The sequence below is a fragment of the Eulemur rufifrons genome, chromosome 17 (genome assembly GCF_041146395.1).
Source record: "Eulemur rufifrons isolate Redbay chromosome 17, OSU_ERuf_1, whole genome shotgun sequence".
In the NCBI taxonomy this organism is placed as follows: Eukaryota; Metazoa; Chordata; class Mammalia; order Primates; family Lemuridae; genus Eulemur; species Eulemur rufifrons.
The window spans coordinates 40626716-40651196 of record NC_090999.1 but is presented as its reverse complement, the minus strand read 5'-3'; the positions used below and the strand labels follow the sequence as shown (position 1 = coordinate 40651196).

At 36.8% G+C, this 24481-nt stretch overlaps 1 protein-coding gene across 2 annotated transcripts in view; it reads right to left on the bottom strand.

Moving 5' to 3' along the window:
• The window catches only part of IPO11 (importin 11), a 172434-nt gene that overhangs the window by 5036 nt on the left and 142917 nt on the right, over positions 1 to 24481 (bottom strand). For both annotated transcript variants that reach the window (XM_069492182.1, XM_069492183.1), the window contains 2 exons: positions 14700 to 14795; positions 6619 to 6703 (listed from right to left, as the gene is read on the bottom strand). In XM_069492182.1, coding sequence (XP_069348283.1) covers positions 6619 to 6703; positions 14700 to 14795 — 181 coding nt within the window. The remainder of the gene's footprint in view (positions 1 to 6618; positions 6704 to 14699; positions 14796 to 24481) is intronic.

Sequence of the window (24481 nt, the reverse complement as noted above, 5' to 3'; positions counted from 1 at the left end):
GTGTCAGTGGAGACCGCCTGGGAGCCTGGACTCCATCCTCTCTTCCCCAGGCAGGTGTCAGGGGGGCATAGCGGGGAACTTGTCCTCTGACACCCACCTGGCAAATATGAGGTGGCACCTCACTTCCCCTGCCAGAGCAGTGTCAGGAGAAGCTGGTTAAAACAGAAGACTTAAGATTCAGTTTTACAATACCAAAAAGGTCCAACTTTCAATAGAAAATCATTCCAAAATAACCAAAAATGGGGGCAAAGCAGGAGGGAAGTAGGTTTAAGTATAAAAGGGCAACATGAGGGGTTCTTGTGATAGAAGGAAATGTTCTGTACCTTGACTCTTATCAATGCCAATATCGTGGTTGTGATATTGTAGTATAGTTTTGCATGACGTTATTGGGAGAAATTGAGTAAAGGGTACACGTGATCTCTCGGTATTTATTATTTCTTATAATTGCATGGGAAACTACAATGATCTCAAAATAAAACAATTAAACAAATTAAATGTGGAGTCTTTCCTGAATCATCCATGCACTGACACCTAACAACCACTGTGGTATCAGAGGTACCTGACTCTTGAATGCAGTAAGCCCTCACTTAACATCAACAGGCTCTTGGAAACTGTGACTTTAAGTGAAACGACATATAACAAAACCAATTTTTTCCCCTCACCAATATTGTAATGAAACAATGTGATTGAAGGACCCGCTGTACTCTTTTTGCTTGAAGTTGCAGTTTCCAAGAACCTATCAACGTCAAGTGAGCACTTAACTGTTTGGAACTTGGAACAGGAGAGAACAATATAAACCTGCTTATCTTATCATGTCTAAGTGTGCACTAGATCAGCACATTGGGGGATCAGATTTTTAAGATTCATCATATTATATGGCAACCCAAAATGATACCATGACTTTTATATCACTTCCAGCTTCCTCAAAATTCCACCTAGGAACAAAACCCTATCATTCCTATCCCAATTTTCATTCCATTTCTGACAGGGACACCTAGGAATGTGTGGCCTTTTTAAAAGTAATAAATCTCTTCCCTTTTCCCAGACACTTTTTACATTGCTCTTGTATCCTACAACCTTTGCTGTGGTTGTTCATTAGTTCTAATATAATTTTTTGGGTGAACTTCTTAGTATTTCCTATAACAGGTTCATGTCATCTGTAAATAGACATGTTTACTTCTTCCTTTCCAATTTGGATGCCTTTTATTTAGTGTTCTTGACTGACTGCACAGGTCAGAACCTCCAGTACTACAACAGAAAAGGCAAGAGTGGACATTCTTGTCCCCAAACTTAGGAAGAAAGCATTCAGTCTTTCATCATCAAGTACAATATTCGTTGCAGGTTTTTGGCAGATACCCTGTACCTGCCTGGATAAGGAAGTTCCCTAAGAGTTTTTGTCATGAATGCGTATAGGATTTTGTCAAAAATTTTTTTCTTCATCTGTTTGCAGTGATCATGTGGTTGTATTCTTTATTTTATTAATACAGTGTATTACACTGATTTTCACATGTTAAACCAATCTTGCAATTCTGGGATAAATCCCACTTGGTCATGATGTATAATCTTTTTTTTTTTATGTTGTTTGATTCAGTTTGTTGGTATTTTGTTGGAGATTTTTGAATCTATATTCTCAAAGCGTAATTGTCTGTAGTTTTCCTTTCTTGTGAAATCTTTGGCTTTGGTATCAGGGTGATGCCAGCTTCACAGAATGAATAAGGAAATGTTTCATCCTCCTTTATTTTTTGGAAGAATTGCAGAATACTGATATTAATTCTTTACATGCTTGGTAGAAATTTACCAGTGAAGTCATTTGTGTCTGGGTTTTTCTTTGTGGGAATATTTTTAATTACTAATATAATTTTTTTTTACTTGTTAAAAGTCTATTTAGATTTTCTATTTCTTTTTGAGTCAGTTTTGGTGTGCCACTTTGAGAAACAACTTACATTTCCATCATCCCTTGAGGATAAATTACATAAATTTATCACTTGGAAGGTTCTATAACTATTCTCTCAATTATAGAATGTCTGCTAATCAAAGACCCAGCAAACACAACTTCTAGTGTGTTCCTTCTGGACTTGTTAAAATTTCTCAAGAGCTATAATAATATTTTAGTTTTTCTTAATAAAGAAAGTTATTTAACTCCCCCACACATACCATTGACCTTTTCTGAATTTTATATAATTATAATGTTATGGACTGAATTGTGCCCCCTCCCCACCCCCAAATTCATTTGTTGAACTCCCAACCCACAATGTGATTGTATTTGGAAATATGGTCTTAAGGTTAAATGAGGCCATAAGGGCAGGGCCCTAATCCAGTATGACTGATGCACTTACAAGAAGAGAGAGAAACATCAGGGATGTAGGCACACAGAGAAAAGGCCATGTGAGGATATAGCAAGAAGGTGGCCATCTGCAAGCCAAGGAGAGAAACCTCAGGAGAAACCAACCCTGTTAACACCTTGATTGTGGACTTCCAGCCCCCAGAACTGTGAGAACTAAATTTCTGTTGTTTAAAGCCACCCAGTCTGCGATACTTTGTTACAGTAGCCCTAGCAGACTAATGCATATAGTATGTGTTAAGCACAATGATTAGGGCTACATGTATACTCCAGAAACAGATAAATATTAACACATAATTTTTCACAAGAGGATGGTAAACATACAGTAAAAAACGTTTTTCAATAAGCTTACTAATTTGATGGCATTTTGGGGGTAATACATAAAATTTATGTCACATAGAACTACCTAAAATTATGCCTGTTTTCTCCTGATCTTAACATGCAATGAGGCAACTTACTATTTTGGGGGTTTAGTTTGTCCTCTTGTGACCATATATATGTTAACAATATACCAAAGACTATTGAGTATATGTATGTCAGGGTAAAAGGATAAGAATTATTCACCAGTTACCAACTACATTGTACTTCACCCCCCAACTCAGAAGCTGCTATGTCTTAGGAGATGAGATGGGGATTAAAAGTCTTGGGGATTTTACATCCCCTCTTCCAACACCCAGTTTTCCTCCTAGTGTTTTTAAGATGCTGAGAAAGGTTAATTCCATCATGTAAAAAGAAACAACAATCCTTTGTAACCGAGTATTCATCTCCATCATCTTTTACCATTTTGCCACTTTTTGGGTATGGTATTCCCTTTCACTGAGAAACTAAATGAGGCTCCATATTACTTCTAGAGTCTGTTATAATATATCAAGTCCAGCATTCTGTCTAAAGTTTTCTCTTCCATCATAATGTATCATCAAATAACACATACATCCATCACTTGTAGGTACACTAATCACAGGAATATAGAGCAGAAGCCAATGTTTAATTCACTTCAGGTTAAATACTCCTAGTCTTCTTCACAGACAGCGACAGGTCACATTCTAGAGATCTCAGTAACCTGGCAACCTCAACCACCAAGAATACACTGGAGGGAGGGGGGTGGTTTACAGGGAATTAACTTCCAAAGGTCTGTGAACAATCAAAATAGTTTGGCATCCACATGCCCAAATTCAAACAAATTATTCATAGCAGAATTTGGTCAAAGAAATAAGACATTGTTTATTTTTATTTTCCATATATTTATAACAAGTATGATTATCTTAGATTTGCTTAAGTGCATAAATTCAACAGGGATGAAAACCTGCTATAAGCAAAAACAAAGGCAGCAGTGCTGAAGCTCAGTTCACAATCTGGCATTAATGGGAGGAGACAGAAAACCATTACAAATGGACCCAGGCTAAATGCATTGTGTAGTACTCTGGACTGAATTCCAGAACTCAGAGTATTAGTGGAAAAGCTGGCGAAATCTAAATAAAAGTCTGGAGTTAGTTAATAGTAATGTGCCAATGTTGGTTTCTTAGTTTTGATAAATGTGGCATGGGCATTTGATAAACGCAACCTAAGATGTTAACATTATGGGAAACTAGATGAGGGGCACATGGGAACTCTCTGTGTTACCTTTGTTACTTTTCTGTAAACCTAAAACTATTCCAAATCAAAAACTAAAAAAATGGCCTCAGGAATTACAAAAGCACACCTCTCTGTGTATCTAAACATAGAAAAGATACAGTAAAAATGTGGTATTAAAATCTTATGAGGGCCGGGCGCGGTGGCTCACGCCTGTAATCCTAGCACTCTGGGAGGCCGAGGTGGGCGGATCGTTTGAGCTCAGGAGTTCGAGACCAGCCTGAGCAAGAGCGAGACCCCATCTCTACTAAAAAATAGAAAGAAATTATATGGACAGCTAAAAATATATATAGAAAAAATTAGCCGGGCATGGTGGTGCATGCCTGTAGTCCCAGCTACTCGGGAGGCTGAGACAGGAGGATTGCTTGAGCTCAGGAGTTTGAGGTTGCTGTGAGCTAGGCTGACGCCACGGCACTCACTCTAGCCTGGGCAACAGAGTGAGACTCTGTCTCAAAAAAAAAAAAAAAAAAAAAAAAAAAATCTTATGAGACCACCATCTGTATTAATATATAGGGTTTGTTGTTAACTGAAACATTGTTATGCAGCACATGACCCTACAGCAAGTCCTCGCATAACATCATTTCATTCCATGTCATTTTGTTGTAATGCTGATGAGGCGCTAATGGTGGGAATCAACTGCCACCGAGACCACTGTCTGTGTGAAATTTGCACATTCTCCCCATGTCTGCATGGGTTTTCTCCAGGTACTCCAGTCTCCTCCCACATCTCAAAGCTGTGCAAGTAAGGTGAATTGGCCTGTCTAAATTGTCCCCTGAGTGAGTGCCGGTGTGTGTGAGTGTGCCCTGACAGGGAATGGTGTCCTGTCCAGGGCTGGTTCCTACCTTGTGCCCTAAGCTGCTGGGATAGGCTCTGGCCACTTACTACTCTGAACTGGAATAAGTGGTTTGGAAAAATAAATACAAATTATTGTCAAATAAAAATTTGTAAAGTATATGATAATCACACAAACACACAGCAATAAATGATGCTCTTTGAAAGCTTTCAGCAAGTCCATCAGACTTGTTCTGATTTATTTCTGAACTTCGTAGAGGTTAGAGGTGCTCCTTACAAATTTTTGCTTTGCAAACATTTATTCCTTGATTTAACTCACCACCCATGACTTCCATCACTCACTGATTCAACAAAAAGTGAGTAAATAATTATCTTACCTGTTTTTAATTAATCTGTTTTAAAGGTATGTATAGTTCACATTTATTTCATTAGAAGTGTTTTGGGTCTTTATTTAAAAGTGTGGTGATGCTTCTGTGACAAGAAATATGCCATAGGAACTTAACTCTTATTTATTTCAATTAGCCTATGGTAAAATTGGTTTGTTATATGTTGTTTCACTTAAAGTTGCAGTTTCCAAGAACCTATCCATGACATTGAGAATTCACTGTATTCACAAACACCATATATTGGGGAAGAAAAGGAATGGTATTAAGAGGTTAAAAAAACCAAATCAAATAATTTTTCAGTTCACAAGCCCTGGAAATGCATAATCCAATTTCCCCGTCTTTTCACAGATGAGGCAAAACAGTTCTAGAAAGACAGGATGACTCGCTCAAGGCCACAAATAATGGCACAAACAGAACTTCAACTCAGGTCTTAAGAATCCTTGGATGTTTTCCTTTCTCTATACTATCTGCTAGGGAGATGATATCTAGCATAAAAGCAAAGTAAAACGAATTAAACTCAGACACAGTTTAAAAGAAGGCCATCAGAGCAGTGTAGTATTAACTACAAGCTAAGGGTGAAGCCCTTGAGGGTTAACATGGGGTAATTTAAGGAGTGAATATAATGATCAGATTAAAATAATGATAGCTAACACATAACAATTACTTGGTACCAGTATTATCCCATAACCATTTTATATATTTATTTATTCTAACTATGAGGCAGACACTATTGTTTTCATTTTGCAAATGAGGAAAGAAGGTATAATGAAGTTAGTAAATGATGAGGCCAGAAGACTAGAAGAGATTACAAAAGAAAAGAGAAAAAAAGTTTATTGTATACTTATTTCATGTTCATGATCAAAATAAGTATTTAAAAATTCAAGACTACAAGTAATTTTTAAAAGCAAGGTATTTTAGATGTATCCTATTTTTTTTTTCTTTTTTCTTATCAGATTCCTTTAGTGAGAATTAACGGTTTTCAAAAAAAAGAGAGAGAGAATTAATGGTTTTCAAAGCAGGTTAGCAGTTAATTTTAGGGCATTTTTATAAAAGCCTATGGATGCATATCAGAAAAAGTTAATTGTGAAGATCCTTGAAATAATACGGAATACAGGTAATTTCAGTATATTTCCTCAAAATAGAAGAATAAGCATTTCAACTTAAATTAAGGTTTTCAGGTCACATGTTTTCTGTAAGTAAAAGAGTAAATCCTCTGTTCTGCTAAGCCAAGCAACAATTATTTCAAATCAACAGTTAACCTCAACTTCCTGTACCAAGAATACAATTTATCTGTTTTAGGGCACACTCCAAATTTCAAAACTCAGATACCTTACAAGGTATCTTGCAACAAGGGATAGATGGATAGAGAGATATACAGATGGATGAACAAATGGACTGACAGGTATTTTCAAACCTGTAGAAAATAATGATAATTTATCTTAATTTTTAGAAGCTACCTTTATAACTTACCATCTTTTTCCTCTTATCTTGTTCTGTGGGTGGTTCTTCATCTTCCGTTACTTTTGGTTCCTCAAGATGAGACATCAACATACAGCTATAATAATTTAAAAAAAATGTTTTAAATAAAAAATGTCTATAACATACTTAATTAAAAACAAGCCCTCAAAATCACTAAGAACATGAATGCTTCTATACAATAAAATGTGAGGGAAAGACTAGACAAATTAGATATACAATTAAAAAAATTTTTTTTAAGTATGAAAAGATATTTCATTTAAAAAGGGCCACACCAAAAAATTTTAGAGCCTTTTACTTAGGCATTTAAGATACTAAGTGGTAAGAAATTTATTTATAGGCAACTTTTGAACTAAATATCACTCCACAAAGCAAGGCATGTATGCCCTTTATATCTTTCAAAAAATGATACAAACACTTAACATTACTACTGCTTTTCTCCTAATCGTTACATGTCTACAGACTATTATACATGCAATAATTTAAATAATAACATCATTAAAACACTATTAATTATGTAACAATCTACTTTGTGCTCTAAATCACATTACTGTGCTATGAAAAACTTGTCCCTGACAGCACTTGCACCTTCAGGACAGTTATAAATCATTTTATTTTGATTATCTGCACCACTGCTCTTCACCATTAGCAGAGATAATAGAAACACAGTTTCCTATTCAATTAACACAGGTTCCAGGGAGACCAGAAATGAACATTGTCTAGTGAATCAAAGTGATGGAACAAACCTACTGTTTCCTAATTTAGAAAAGAAAAATTCAGTAATTTATCAGTGTCATAAGTTTCTAACCAATAAACTGTGGAAAGAAAGTTTGGTTTCTCTTACGCTTTGTAGCAAGTACAGGTGAAGGACAATTCTTGACTCAGACAAGTTCTGATACCAGAAAACTTGATCGGACTCATTCCTGCAGTGGACATGGGAGTTCTTTGCCCCTATTTCTTATCACTAAAAAAATAATGGTTGAAGCAACTGGTTCTGTCCCAGTCAGTGCCCACTGGTGGGGTCAAGGAGACAGATAGAACCCTAGGCCAGAAATCAGAAGTCCTGACAAAAAGCAAGAACTCAACCCCTAACTCACGGCATGGCCTTGACTTCTCAGAGGTGCAATGTCACAAGCAGCTGGCCAATGGACTCTGGCACAAAGTAAAAACTGTATTACTCTATCAACCCAAAAGCTATTAAATAAAGTGAAATGCCTTGAAAACGTCTACATCCCAGTTTGTATTTTAGAACTGAATAATAAGATGGCGTTCTTTCACACTAGCCATCTTATGCCTGTTGCAGACTTGAATTCTAACTGCAGTGCATATGGATCTCTAAGGAAGCATGCTTTATTTTGCATCAAATTCTTCCACTGCATTCCAAAATCCATTAACTTACCTGTACAATGAAAACTCTTTGTTCTGCCTTCCCTGAGTTAAAAGATTCATCACACTAATAATGGAGCATATATTCTGGATGCATATATATAAAATACACATTTTGTTTCTTTCTTTGACCAAAAACTAGCCAAAAAGCAGAACATTTTCGCTCTGCAATTGTGAATTGTATTCATTTGGGTCTTTGGAAGGTGGAAAGTGAAAATTAAAAAAAAATTGGATTGAAAAGACCAAAGCTGAAACGTTCTCCTGCAGGAAAATCTCCAATTAAAAGTCACATCTCATTTTATTGACAAAGAATAAAGATAGGCAAAATTCGTGTTTTACATAAAGGGTGTGTGAGAATTAATAGGTTTCTAATATGATAAAATGTGTAGACTAGGACTGTAATAATAGTAATACTAATATAATGGTAACAAGAATTTTAAAATAGGAACAACTAATGTGAATATAAAGCAACCTCTCCATTCCACACTCACAGCAGAAATAACTGAATAGATCGAGGCACTGTGGCCTGCTAAATCAGAATCTTTCTCAGCAAGAAACTCAAACCAGCCTAATACAACCAACAAGCAATGAAACATGAAACCTTTATAATCATTTCTGGTTTAAAAGGTACTTGCAATAACACTTTTCATTTAATCTATACAAACTCTGTGCCCTAAGTAATTAAGCCATTTACAGATGAGAAAAGGCTGAATTTATATTCATGAAACACTGATAAAGAACATTTGTCCTCAAAATTTTCCCAGCCTAAGTGAACTTTTCCCTACTTCAGAGTATCAAATTTGAATGCTTAAAATTTGCCCTTACTTCAGCACGTGGACAGAACCAGAGCAACTGTCTGATAAAAGCCTCGTCCCATTCTACCTGGAAGCCTTCCGTGAGCAAAGGTGGAATACCTCGTAGCAAAGGCCAAGTATTCAAGTCATGTTCTTGATGTCCAGTATCAGTGATTCTCAAACTTGAGCTTGGATCTGAGTGACTGGAAGGGCTTTGTTTTACAGCACAGATTGCTGGCCCCATCCCCACAGTTTCTAATTCAGTAGTTCTGGGTGGAGCCTGAGAATCTGCATTTCTCACAAGTTCCTCTGTAATGCTTTCTCATCACTTTCTCCATAACGTTGCTACTAATGTCGTGGGACAACAGTCCTACGGGCCAAACCACCAAAAGTGCTTCCTAATTATATTTATATCTCTTTGGCCCCCATAAAACTGATTTTTACAATTATTTTTTTTTTAAAGCTATGTAACTGGCTCTCGGCTAGGCTAATATACAGAACTATTTATGGATTGCGTTAGGTAAAACAAAACTGACATTATTCAGTTGGTCTTTGTAGTGGACACTTTGGTTGCCTATATAATCAGCCTCTTTCCTAACTGAACCCTGAAGCTGTCCCGTTATCCTTTTCTTCCACGCCACCACATACTTCAGAAAAAGCCGATTCCAGCCCCAGTGCCAGTGGCTCAATAAGCAGTCATGAAGATCCTATTCCCTTGGTCAATGGTTGCTTTCAGCAGGGGCGTGTTTAAGGAAGGAATTCTGGCCAATTAGACGTGAAGGGAAGTCTGATGAAATGATTTCTAGAAAAGGTTTACCTTGATCTTAAGAAAGACATAAGGAAAAAGAAGATGACTTGTCTGTCACTGGCAATAGCATGAACTACTTTTTGTTGATGAGGGGAGGTCACCTGCAGATATGGTTAATGTATAATACTAAGGGATGGAGTGGCAAGAACCTGGGTCTCTGATGATACTGCTGATGGTCAGACCACAATCAGCTAATCCTAGAGCCACCTTTGTTGAAAGAGACAACTAATTCTTTATTGTTAAAGCTAACTAAAAGTCCTCTTATAGTCCCTTATGTAAATACCTTATGAAAAATTCATTTCTGGGCTCAGGTCAAGAAACGGTCTCCCTTCTCCTGTGTTAAATTAAGTGTAGCCTAAAGCTCCTCATTACATATTTTAAAGGTTCAGCCTAAAGGTTTCTCAATACACAGTGATTTAAAGTAACTGGATGTGTAAGCAGACTATAACCTACTCTTGTACTAATCAGAGTTTCAGCCAATCACGGATGGCCAACTGTTCAAACACTGTTCAAATACGGCTAATGTCAAGCTGTAACCAATCTAGCTGTTTATGTACCTCACTTTTCTATATCTCATTTTCTTTTTTCTGTCCATAAATATTATTCAACCATGCGGCAGCCCCAGAGTCACTCTGAACCCATTCTGGTTCTGGGGCCTCCCTAATTGGTGAATCAGTTCTTTGCTCAAGTAAACTCTGTTAAATTTAAATTATCTTACGTTTTTCATTTAACACCTGAGAAACCTAACAATTGAAATAAGAGCCATGTAATTCCTAATGTTTCTCTTTTTGCCCTGGTAGTTAGAAAGCTCACAGCTAAGTTTTATATCCTGATGCCACAGGTTTCCCCAAAGTTTCTTATTTAAATTCCTTCAATCCTGTGTTAATAGTTTCCTGTTATAAAGTATGTGCTTTTCTTATGCAATGTCCCAGATCCTCTTATGGTCACTAGACTGAATATAAGCAACTAACTAAATGCTGTATATTAGCAGTATAGACAAAATGCCATGAAGGAACGGGGAAAGATGCAATAAATTCTTCCTGTAAGTCTAGAAAGGAATTTTAGAGGTAGATATAATATTTGCTAAGCAGGGCAAGGCTGAGGGCATGACACACCAAGGAGAAGAAAATATTACAAGTCAAGCCACGAGTATAAAAGAGTGTATGGGACATTTGCAGAACGATGAAGAATCCAGTGAGGCAAGAAAAAAAGCTAGTGCTGTGGATGGAGGGTCAGCATAGAATAGTGCCCCATCCACTTTTCCCTGTAAGAAACCGGGCTTTTAAGAAGGGGGGTAGAACAGATCAGAGTGGGGGGAAACTGGAGAAAGAGAGACCACCAGGGAGGTCACTAGGACCTACACAAGTTAGGATAACATACAGGTGATAATTTCAGAATCAGGGAGCCAAGGTTTCTTCTAGTATTCTCCATTCCACTCTGAAGAGCTGTCTGGTGGGTAATTGTATCAAGTGAAAGAGAGAAAATCCTTATAAAAGCCTAATTTTTAAATGCTGGATAAATTTTTTCTTCCTTTTTACTTCCCAAACTTTGGTGAGGGATTGTCAATCTCATTTCCCAATGTTCCTGACAACTAAATATTATCTGCGGAATGAAAAGGAGAACACTCTAACCACATAAGCAGAAGGCAAAGAAGGTAAATCTCGAGCCTCATTAATATATTTTCCTGGCTTAATGAAATAAAAACTAAAAAAAATCTAAAAACAAATAAAACAAATGAAAACTCCAACAAAAACTAAACCTACGTTCCTAACCTCTCAAGATGTATCTCTTCCTTCTAAAAGGATACATTTTATATGTCCTTTCTAAGCATAAATCTGATCATGTCACTTCCATCTGGAAATCACCAGTGGGCCTCAACTGACCAGGGACTCTAGTCCACAATTCTTTGTGTTTCACACAGGTTACTTAACTAGTTGGCTCCAATCGACTGCATATCTTCAGGAGTTATTCTCAGTTTCCCTGGACCCCTTCCTCTTCTGCAGCTAGTATTGCTCCATTGGTTCCTGTTTCCCCTTTTGTGAGTTCTTTCAGGACAGAGACTTAGCTGCTTCCTCTCATAGCACAGTGCCTGGTGTAAACTCATTGGAATTAAAAGATGATCTGTCAACAGGCTTTCTTAGTGTGAAGGTTAATTTTGTGTGTGTGTAAACATGACTGAGCCACTGCATGCTCAGAAATTTAATTACACATTATTCTAGGTGTATCATTGAAGCTATTTCTGGATGAGATCAGCATTTGAATCTGTAGATTGGGTAAGGCAGATTGTCCTCCCCAATGTGGGTGGGCCTTAGCCAATACGAATAGAACAAAAACACGAAGGGAGAATTCATCCTCTGGCTGCTTCAGGTTGGGACATTGTGCTTCTCCTCCCTTCAGACTTGGACTAGAACTTACACCACTGGCTCTCCTGGGTCTCCAGCTTGCCAACAGCAAATCTTGGACTCCTCAGCTTCCCTAATCATGTAAGACAATTCCTTATAATACATTTCTTTATATATGTATTTTTTTCTCCTATGGGTTCTGTTTCTCTGGTGAGCTCTAATACTCTACTAATGCAGGTGAAGAAAATAGGGTTTTCTTCATTTGTTCTAATTCATAGTCAACTGAGACTACAATAAGAATTCAACAGAACCAGAAAGACTAACTTTCTTTGAATAAACTGTTTAAAGTAGGAAGATTCACCAACAGACGTCATCTAACCACTCTTAGAAACTGAGACTCAGAAAAGTTGGGTAACTTGTTTCTTCACTGTGCCTCCATAGACCAAGTACACCCCAGGATAAAAAGAAATCACCAAAAGATTCTGGGGAAGAAAGAAAACAGTGGTTGTATGTTCTAGCTACCCATAAACACTAATCCTCAAATCTAGGCCATTCCAGTTTGGATCCTAATAATTGTCTCTTAGTCAGTTTGTCTTCCTTACTTCCAACATTCTCCCCTTTCAAACTGAAACTTTATCTTCATTGGCTGAGCATGGCATATTGAGTCAGAAGACCTTGGTTCTCATCTTGCCTCTTCCACATATTTGCTATGTCACTGAACTTTTCTGAGCCTGGGTATCCTGGTTTTTAATATCACAAGATTGTACTAGATAATTTCTAAATCTTCTAACTTCCAGACTCTCTCTTCCAGTTAAAGCATGTTATAATTTTGTTCTACTTCCTACGTCCTCACTCTTATCCTTCTCTGAAGAAACACTGCCTTTCTATTAAAGCACAATCAGATTTCTACTGTTGTGTGTGCTCTGTACAAAGCATATATGACTGCCTTTAATCATTACTAGTGTTTTCACTGTGCTATCAGCCATGTCCTCCCCGAACTAAACTGTATACTCCAAAGAGGATAAGGAATACATGAACATATCCTAAATATTTCATAAATAATTGTAAACTTTAGCACATATTATATATAAAAACACACTACTTATAGTCATATGCCATAAGCTTAAACATTTTTTTTAAATTGCCTATGTACATGAACAGTTTCATATTTTTGGTTTGTGGTCTCAAAGAGTTTGATGTTTTTACTTTATATGAGCTCTTGTTTTCTCAAAACCTAAGTTACATGTTAGATACATTTTGTTTACATATGTGTGGTAAGATTCAACAACATATATATGCTTTGGATAATTTTCAACAAAATGTGATTCAAATGACAATCTTTCCCATTTGCTATAGATGGATTTATAAAGAGCAAAGAAAATAGGCTCAATATGTTATTAACAAGGAGAAGTTGAGTGGTTTGGAATCTCACAAAGCCTTGCTTGTCATTATATGAAACATGCCTTTTATTAAAAGTAATAACAAGAAGAAAGGTATGGCAATTCTACTAACCACAAAAGGATACAATGATTAATTTTTAAAAATGCAAATTAATAGTTGTAAAAAATGAGGTTAACAGCATTCTTTTTAGTTTTTTCAAGACAGGGTCACTCTCTGTTGCCCAGGCTAGAGTGCAGTGGTGTGATCATAGCTCACCACAGCTTTGAACTGCTGCTGGGCTCAGGTGATCCTCCTGCCTCAGCTTCTCAAGTAGCTAGGACTACAGGTGTGCACCATTACGGCCAGCTAACTTTTTTTTTTTTTGAGACAGAGTCTCGCTTTGTTGTCCGGGCTAGAGTGAGTGCCGTGGCGTCAGCCTAGCTCACAGCAACCTCAAACTCCTGGGCTTAAGCGATCCTACCGCCTCAGCCTCCCGAGTAGCTGGGACTACAGACATGAGCCACCATGCCTGGCTAATTTTTTTTTCTATATATATTTTAGTTGGCCAGATAATTTCTTTCTATTTTTAGTAGAGACGGGGGTCTTGCTCTTGCTCAGGCTGGTCTCGAACTCCTGACCTTGAGCGATCCACCCGCCTCGGCCTCCCAGAGTGCTAGGATTACAGGCGTGAGCCACCGCGCCCGGCCTAACTTTTAAATTTTTGTTCAGACGAGGTCTCACTATACTGCCCAGGCTAGTCTCAAACTCCTGTCTCAAGTGATCCTCCCACCTTGGCCTTCCCAAATTCTGGGACTACACACACAAGACTCCATGCCCGGCCAGCATTCTTAACAACATGATTTTACCTATTCATTCAAAGAATAGAATTTTAACTACTCTATTTTGGAACTAGACAATTACCACACGACCCCCACCCGCAACATCTTAAAGGCACCAGTGCTCCTTCAACCAGGCAAATACAAGGCAATTCATCCCTTTACCCATAACTTGCCTAAAGGGTAGGGGAACTTTGTAAGCTGAAAAAAAGAACATGCTTGAAACATCTTAAAAAAGGAATTTATATGCTAAAATATACCTGGAATTTTTAAAAAAACTTAATGTCAAATCACAAAACAATGATTAGATCAAAGAAGCCCAATTCAAGCTATTGCTGTGTAACATAATAAAGCTGATCCCAAGATCAAACAATAAATATTACAAGCAAAATAACAAAATTTTTTTCTGTATAGAAGACAAAATTACAAAATTTCCATACTGTGCTTATATGGTGATGGTGAACAAAAATCATGCAGCATGTATTTAATTATCCCCCCAAATCCAACTGTGATTAAATGATCCACCTACTCTTTGTAAGTTCCCGTTTCAGGATCTTCCGTCATGACATCATGCAGGCCCTCCACTGAGATGTTTATAATCCCACAGAATTTATCCTGGATAACACTAAAATAAAAGAAGGGCAAAACACATTAACTGGAGTATTTCAACAGGTAATTCTTTTTTTGTATTCTAAATATCCTCTTTTTTTTTTTTTTTTTTTTTTGAGACAGAGTCTCACTCTGTTGCCCAGGCTAGAGTGAGTGCCGTGGCGTCAGCCTAGCTCACAGCAACCTCAAACTCCTGAGCTCAAGCGATCCCCTGTCTCAGCCTCCCGAGTAGCTGGGACTACAGGCATGCGCCACCATGCCCGGCTAATTTTTTTTTTTTCTATATATATTTTTAGCTGTCCATATAATTTCTTTGTATTTTTAGTAGAGGTGGGGTCTCGCTCTTGCTCAGGCTGGTCTCGAACTCCTGAGCTCAAAGGATCCGCCCACCTCGGCCTCCCAGAGTGCTAGGATTACAGGCGTGAGCCACCGCGCCCGGCCTAAATATCCTCTTGAATGTGAAATTTTAGTTTTGAAATACAAAAGAAACTTTAAAAATATATCTCTTAAAACAAAAATTTTACCTTCGCATATAACATTACAAATTTCTCTTTCACTAGATTATTAATGCATTTAAATACTAGAGGGAGTAGATTAGACAGAAAAGAGAGAGATTTTAAAATTCTTAGATTTAACATATTCATATTAATTTTATAACCACAAAGATAAAAATACAGAAGTGCTGACAATTAAAAATCTCTGCTCTTTTAAAGATAAAGCCAAAGAAAAAAAGACACACCATATTCTGGGCGAAAATATACAAATACTCCTTCTAGAATACATTTGAAAAACTCTGAAAACTCAGTAAGATGACAATTTCAATTTAGTGGCCACTGGGCATAGTGGCACATGTCTGTAGCCCCAGCTACTTAAGAGACGAGGCGGGACGATCGCTTGAGCCCGACAGTTTGAGGCTACAGGGTCCCATGAACACGCCTGTGAACAGCCACTGCATTCTCGCAACACAGCGAGATCCTCTGTCTTTTTTGTAAAAGAGGCAAAAATTTGAACAGACATTTCATCAAAGAAGATATGCAGATGGCATATAAACATCCAGAAAGGATGCTCAACAGCATTAGGCATTAGGGAAATACAAATTAAAATCACAATGAGATTTTAATTAAATGTAAAATTAAGAAGATTGACAATACCAAGGGCTAGCAAGGATGAAAAAACAACAGGAACGCTCATACGTTGCTAGTAAGAATTAAAAATGGCATATTCATCGTGGAAAATACATTGTCAGTTTTTATAAAGTTGAACACACACCACACAAATAAGTAATCACACGTGTAGGTATTTACTCAGGACCAAAACAAGTATTCTAAAATCTGTATGTGAACATTTACAGTAGGGCTTTATCTGTAACAGCCTCAAACTACAAATGACTCTAAAGTCCATCAACTACTGAATGAATTAACAGATCGGGGAATACTTATTCAATGGAATAATACTCAGCAATAAAAAGAAACAAAATACACATAGCTGCAATGACACGGATAAATCTCAAAAACATTATGATAGGAGAAATAAACCAGTCTCTAAAGGCTACATATTGTATGACTCCATTTATGTGACTTTTTGGAAAAGAAAAATTATTTGATCAATGGTTGTTGAACAGAGGGACACAAACGAACATTTTGGGGTGACAGAAATGTTCTATATCTTGACCATGGTAGTGGGTACACAATGTTTCCATTTGTTAAAACTGTACACTTAAAGAGGGTTTTGCTATATGTAAACTATATCTAAATAAACCTGACTTTTAAAAAAGTAAAAGTATATAACTGCCCACTGGCTCCTAAAATTATACTATTTGAAATTAAAGCTAATTGAATAAATTATAATTCCTGCCTCCAGGAAACTTATACTACCATTTCTGCAAGGGACATACTGTGTTTTTCTCATATTGTGTTAGCATGCAAAATTCATTTTCAAAATGGTCAGTAAAGTAGTTCCCAAAGTCAGCACAGTTTGGGTCACGTTCCTCCTCCATAAAGTCAAAGCTTTTTGTTCGTACATTCAAATGTGATCAAGTCTTTGAGAACTAAATCACCACATGGGCAAAATAATAACTAGAAGATATCATTCTGATACATTCTCATCTGCATACAATACCTTATTGCAGGAGGCTACATTATTTGTATCATTATATTTCCTTTATATAAGAACTTAAAATATCTCCTAAAGAAACACATATACAGACTACCTTATTTGGTCAGTGAGAAATATACTCATAAAAAAAAATTAGAAAAACCAAGATTTTACACTAAAAGTTTAGCCACTAACTGTGTGATCCTACTTCAGTTAGTTCATCTCTTTAGGTGCCAGTGTCTTCATCTGTAAATGAAGGTTGGACTCACAGATGGCAGGTGTGTGAGGGAAATGTAGCCATTTCCCTTTCCCTCTGCAAGGCAATTCACCACTAAACCATCACAGCATATTAAGGCAGGCAGGACCTGAGATTCCTTCTTAATATAGCATAATTCTGACAGCTATCAACAAGTGATCTCAAATAGTTCAAAAAGACAAAAGCTCTGTAGACTACAGTTTCCAGAGCCCTTTACCCAGGCCTTTATTTCAGTATTACATAGAGACAATCCATTCAGGAAGCTCCCTTTTCTACTCACATCACCTCCAAGCATCAACCCCCACACCTTGCAGGAAAATCAGAAATTTCACAAGGAGTCAAAAGAATTTCTGAGGAGTGTGTGTTTTCTCAAAACACTGATTATGAATTTTCCTAACTGATATCTGGCAACTTGAGTGTGACTGTGTCCTACTTTGTGGTGTGAATGTTAATTATGAAGTAGTTTCATTAGAGAGGAAAAACCATGCTCACCTTGGAGTATGTATTAAGTGCCAGAGGGGTGAGACAGAGATTCCAAATTCAGAGATGGGAAGGAATGTAGGCTGGCTCTGAATGGGAGGAACTGACTCTAGGGAAGGAGAAGAATCGAAGAAAAAGAGTGGAAGAGAAATACCCATGCCATATTCTGGGATGAGTAAAAAGAGAAGTTATGTAATTATCTTCGGCAATTCCTATCAAAATACCAGTGACATTCTTCACAGAAATAGAAAAAATAATTTCAAAATTCATATGGAACAACAGAAGATCCAGAACAGGCAAAGCAATCCCCAGGAAAAAGAACAATGATGGCGGCATCACATTACCTGACTTTGAAATATACTAAAAAGGTACAGTAACCAAAACAGTATCATACTGGCATAAAAACAGGCACATGGACCAGTGGAAAAGATTAGAGAATCCAGAAGTAAATCCACGTATTTATAGTCAATTGATTTTCAACAAAGATGCCAACAACATTCAGTGAGGAAAGGACAGTCTCTGCAATAAATGGTGCTGGGAAAATTGGATAACTACATGCAGAAGAATGAAACTAGACCCCCTCTCTCTCAACATATACATAAATCAAATCAAAATGGATTAAGGACTTAAATATAAGATGTGAAACTGTAAAACTACTAAGAAAAAACCAATGGGGAAATGCTTTAGGACTGCGGTCCTCAACCCGTTGGCCGCAGACGGCTACCAGTCTACGGCATGTTAGCGACCAGGCTGTAGAGCTCCGCCGTCCCCTACTCCAAACTACCAACCCCCCTGTTCCCTGGAAAAATTGTCTTCTGTGAAACTTAGGAAGTGGAGGGGTGCACAGCAGACGGTGAGCGGCGGGCTTCATCTGTATTTACAGCCGCTGCCCATTGCTGGCCTCGCATCACCGCCTGAGCTCCACTTCCCCAGCACTCGCCCCATCCCCCACTCCCCACTTTCCATGGAAAAATTGTCTTCCATGAAACTGGTCCCTGATTCCAAAAAGGTTGGGGACTGCTGCTTTAGGACACTGGCCTGGGCAAAAATTTTTTGGGTAAGACCTCAAAAGCACCAGCAACAAAAGCAAATATGAGACAAATGGGATTATATCAAGCTAAAAAGATTCTGCACAGCAAAAGAGACAATCTACGGAATGGGAGGAAATATTTGCAAACTAAACATCCAACAGGGATTAATAACCAGAAGATACAAGAAACTCAAACAACTTACTAGCAAACAAAATAAAATCCCCAAAAACCTCAATTAAAAATGGGCAAAAGATCTAAACAGACATTTCTCAAAAGGAGACATACAAATGGCTAACAAATACATGAAAAAATGTCCAACATCGCTAATTATGAGGGAAATGCAAATCAAAACCACAAGGAGATATCACCTCACCCCAGTTAAAATGGCTATTATCAAAAAGACAAAAAATAACAGATGCTGGCGGGGATACAGAGAAAGGGAAATCTCTTACACTATTGGGAGGAAAGCAAATTAGTATAGTAACTATGGAAAATAGTATGAAGGTTCCTCAAAAGGCTAAAAACAGAACTACCATCCAGTAATCCCAGTACTGATTATATATCCAAAGAAAAGAGAAATCAATGTATCAAGGAGATACCTGCACTCCCATGTCTACTGTAGCACTATTCACAGTAGCCAAGGTGTGGAATCCACCTAAGTGTTCATCAATAGATTAATGGATAAAGAAAATGTTGCATATATACACAATGGAATACTATTCAGCCATAAAAGAATAAAATCTTTTCATCTGTGTCAACATGGATGGAACTGGAGGACATTATGTTAAGTGAAATAAGCCAGGCTCAGAAAGACAAACATTGCATGTTCTCACTCATACGCGGGAGCTGAAAGTTGATCTCATGGTGGTAGAGTAGAATGATGGTTAGCAGAGGCTGGGAAGGTTATGGGAAAAGGTGGGGGTGCGGATGAGGAGAGATTGGTCAACGGGTATAAAAAATATAGTTAGATGGAAGGAATAAGTTCCAGTATTTGGTAGCACAGTAGTGTAACCATAGTTAACAACAGTTTATTGTATATTTCAAAATAGCTAGGAGAGAAGATTTGAAATGTTCCCAACACAAAGAAATGATAAATGTTTGAAGTGATGAATATCCTCATCACTCTGATTTTATCGTTATACGTTATATGCATATATTATATGTAAATTAATACAGCAACTAAGGAAAATTGTATGGAGGTTCCTTACAAAACTAAAAATAGAACTATCATATGCTCCAGCAATCCTACTAATGGGTATATACCTAAAAGAAAGGAAATCAATATATGGAAGAGATACTTGCACTCCCATGTTTATTGTAGCACTATGCACATGTTTCCTATACCTATGTACAATAATGATGTATCAGTTCAAAAATGTAAAAAAAAAAAAAAAAAAATTCCATCAAAAGATTCTTCCCATAAACCCATATAAATATGACAGAAGCCCATACAGACCAAAATGCAATTATATAATTTTAAAATTAAACCTAATACAAAAATATATGTATCTTCAAAGCATTCAATTTCAAAAAGCACTCATTAAAACGATGTACCTCAATTACCACTCATTAAACAGTCTGAGAGAAGTGCCCTCAAATAACAGGAAAAACAAAAGCCAAAAGAGGCTTATACTTTCCTGACATACAGAATATATATTTAAAGAATATAAGCATTAAGAAGTTATAAATTCTTTTACTCTTACTGTATTATATTAATAAAAACATTCCCCCAAATATGTGAATGTAACATTTTAAAATGAAGCCTTTAAAAAAGATTTCTTTTATATACAGTACTCTTATTAAAACCTTCAACAACATGAAGTTATGAGCATTAAACATTTGCTTCACTTTTTACTCACCTAACACTCTCAAGTCTTTTATAAATTAAGACTCAATCTTGATTTTAATAATATACACTCTTTGCTGAATTTAGTGGTTTAAAACGTGATTAGACACTTAAAATGCAAACAACCCAAGAGAGCTGTAAACCCAGAATAAAATGAAAAAGGATTAGAGGAACAAAGGAGACAGGCTTTATGCTTAAAGATAATTTTAGATACATTATCTCTTTAAATGCTGCAAGCCAGGACATAGGTATTATTTTCCGTGTTTCTCTATAAAAATAGCCTGGTTTTCTCTTTTATATTAATATGTGATACTGAAGTCATGAGTAAGACTTTATTAAAATTATTCTCGGTGTGATATCTTCTAACAGTCCTCCCATACCCATTCATCCAAATCTGAAGTCAGACACAATGTGGAAGAATGGAAGGTAGCCCCAGGAAACCATGTAATCTTAGATCTCACTCAGACCTTAAACACTTAAACTACTGCTTACTGAGAAGTGACAGTTCATATTAACTAGAAAGACAAAACTATCTTGAAAAGATTAGCTAAGCTCCATGCTATTCTATATATAGCAGCCCAGGAGCTTAAAAAAAAAAAGAAGAAGAAGAAGAAGAAGAAGAAGAAGAAGAAGATAAACTGAATACTGATTATTCCGGACAAAACCTAATATATTGATATAATCCCATAAATGGACTTCAGAATACTGGCTCACTATGAGTACCAATAAATAACAATAATTTATTGTATATTTCAACATACAATACCAGGATACCAGTTAACAGACAAAGAAAGAAATGATCAGAATAAATGATCAGACATGTTACTCAGTCTAACTCTTCCTAGTGAATAGGTCACTGTGGTTAAATTGATTCATTCTGGTCAACATTATGTGAGCCCAGAAAAATAAATGTGTCAGATACCATGATAGGTCCTGTGGATAAAAAAAAGATGGCTAGCTTGGGAACTTAGAAACCAAAGGAAGCTTAAAGTCTGTCTAGGGCACATAATTTTGAATGCATGTGAAACTGTGTTGCATGTGAAACTGTGTTGCATGTACGAACGTTATTTGTTCTCTCATTCAAAGGAAATAGTTAAGAAATGCTGTGCTGTAAGCTCTAGAACCCCATTAAGAACTAGAAGTCTACAGGAAGGATAAAAAAAATAAGCAACAAAATTAGATGTTCTTTTTTTTTCATTTTCAATCAAGTTATAATATATTGTGTAAATGCCTTTCTCACTTTTAGGAGTATTTCTGACTTCTTAACTGACAATCTTCTAAAGTCAGAGTATCCTGTCCCCTGGATGCTGCTAGGGAAGCACTGGCTAATTACTATTCTCTAATTCTCATCACTGGCCCCTAGAGATTTGATTCGTTCTATCCTCACTTAAGACCTTGGAGTTTTCAAGTTAACTCATCTTTCATTGATTGCATTAGGATAGATGCTCCTCCTAAATAATGGAATCTCAATTTTTATGACAAGCTTTTATTTCACAATGCTAAACAGAACCCTACTGACTGTATTCATTTCCTTATTACTGAGGGTTTCAGGGAGGCAAACGAGTGCTTGCTATTTCAGTCCCTTAAATTTCATTCTTCCTCCTTAATTTAAGAACTTTCAAGGGCTATCAAGAACCTCAGCAGGCTCTACTAAACCCACCTTTCCAAACTTATAGCACAGGGGTGGGGAGCCTGCAGCCTTGAGGCCACATGTGGCCTTCTATCTAGGTCCTTAAGTGCAGCCTTTTGACTAAATCCAAATTTTACAGAACAAATCCTTTTATTTTTACTAACACATTTTTGTTCATCTTTTATATTTTTATTTTTAAAATTAACATATTTAAAATACCAAAGAATAAAATAAGTTTCAACGAAATAATCCTCCCAGACTGACCGGCACAATTAGAACATTAGGAAGCCATAAGGGCTAAACTGACAGCTGCTATGCTCATGATTTAGTTCTAACTTCCCCCACTTGACTGGCACCACTACTGCATGAGGCTGGTTGGCGAGAGTTTACCAGAAGCCAGTCTGTTATCAGCTTTTAACAACAGTACACTGTGTTTATGTTTGAAGTGGAATTTGTGAATAGTTTGCACAGCTCAACAGTATTTTTTAATTCTGTATGCTTAACAGCCCATCATGTCAAAGAAGACCAAGAGAACAATGATGGAAGAAAACAGATTTTTAAATGAGGATTGGGAATTGTAATATTATCGTTTCTGATAAAGATAAGATGATTTGCTTGCTTTGTGATACTGCACTATCAACACTAAAGAAATTCAATGCTCATCAGCATCGTAACACTCGTAAGGACCACATATATTTTAAATTAGAGGGAGAGGCATAGGTTGTACTGCAGAAACTAAAAGATGAAAAGCAAAAGCAAAGAATTGTTTCAAGCAGCAAAAAGACCTGGGAACAATGCCACTGAAGCAACTTATAAAGTAGCTTATGTACTGGTGGGTGCGAGGGCGGGACAGGGAGAAACCATTCAATGATGTAGAAATTGTGAAAGAATGCATTGTTAAAAAGTTGTAGGATGCTTAGACCCCAATAACGTTTCCAAGTACAAACAACTGCCTCTTTAAATGAGAACTGTAACTGATGGGCAGCAAGAATTAGCTTTCAACTTACAACTTCATACAATATTTCACAAGGAAAATATATATTATTCAATTGCTTTGGGTGAATCAACTGATACTAATGACTTGCCACAGGCCAGTAGTTTATGCTTCATACAGGTCGTAACAGGAGATTTTCTTAAGAGTTACTCACTTTGGGCACTCCAGTGAACAGAACACAGGGAATAGGTATCTTTAACAACTTTCAAGATAAATGTCATGAAGTAGAACTGAATTTGGTAAATTTAGTGAGTTTATGTACAGACAGTGCAACTTCCATGATAGGAAAACATGAAAGGTTTATTGCACAGATAAAAAAATGAACAGATCCAGATGTTCTCATTTCCTTTCATTGTATTTTGCATCAGCAAACTGTGATCAAGCTACTATTTTAAGTGACACTGCAATAAGTTATGTATGGTTAACTATATTTGTGCAAATGCAACACAGCATCCTCAGTATTATGACATGCTAGAGTTGAATGATGAGGTATTCATTGTGGATTTGCCATATCATTCTAAAGTGTGTTGACTATTGCAGGGACAGGTGTTAACCAAAATTTTAATCTCTGTGAGAACAGATAGTTAAATTTTATGAAGAACAGAATTGGCAATGTGAATTAGTTAAAGATTTCTATAGGAATACAGCATATCTCTGTGATAACATGTCAAATCAAAATGTCATGAGTATTTCTTTGCAAGGTAAAACTAAGTCTATATATGATATGTGGCAAAAAATCCAAGAATTTCCCAAAAAGCTATCTTTTTTCAGAACACCTCTTCAAAAGGAAATTTCAGATGAACATTTTCCCCAGTTAACAAAGGTCACTGATGAGCAGGGTGATCTAAGCAAATCATCTGAAGAATATGCAGCTGTTATAGACCTATTAATTGGAGAATATAGGAAAGGTTCACTGACTTTGAGAATCACGACCATCACACTCAAAGTAGCATTTCAGCCTCACCTAGTTGGTATCACCAAGACACTTTAAAGAACTACTACAGATGGAACTGATTGAGCTCTTAGTAGATGACATTTTAAAAAAGTCATCATTTGATGCTACGAAAGATCCAAGTGAAATATGGAAAAATGCAGCAGAATACCCACGTTTTTGGCAACATGTCCCCAAAATGCTTTCTTGCTTTTCAACCATTTATTGCTGCAAATCTACATTCTCCTACCTAACTGAAATCAAGATGCCTTTAAGGTCACAAATGACTGATACTCATCTGGAGGATCAACTGAAACCATGGACCTCCATGCTGCAACCAAATATCTAAATGCTTTCCAAAGAATGTGGACCTCCATGCTGCAATCAAATATCTAAATGCTTTCCAAAGAATGTGGACCTCCATGCTGCAACCAAATATC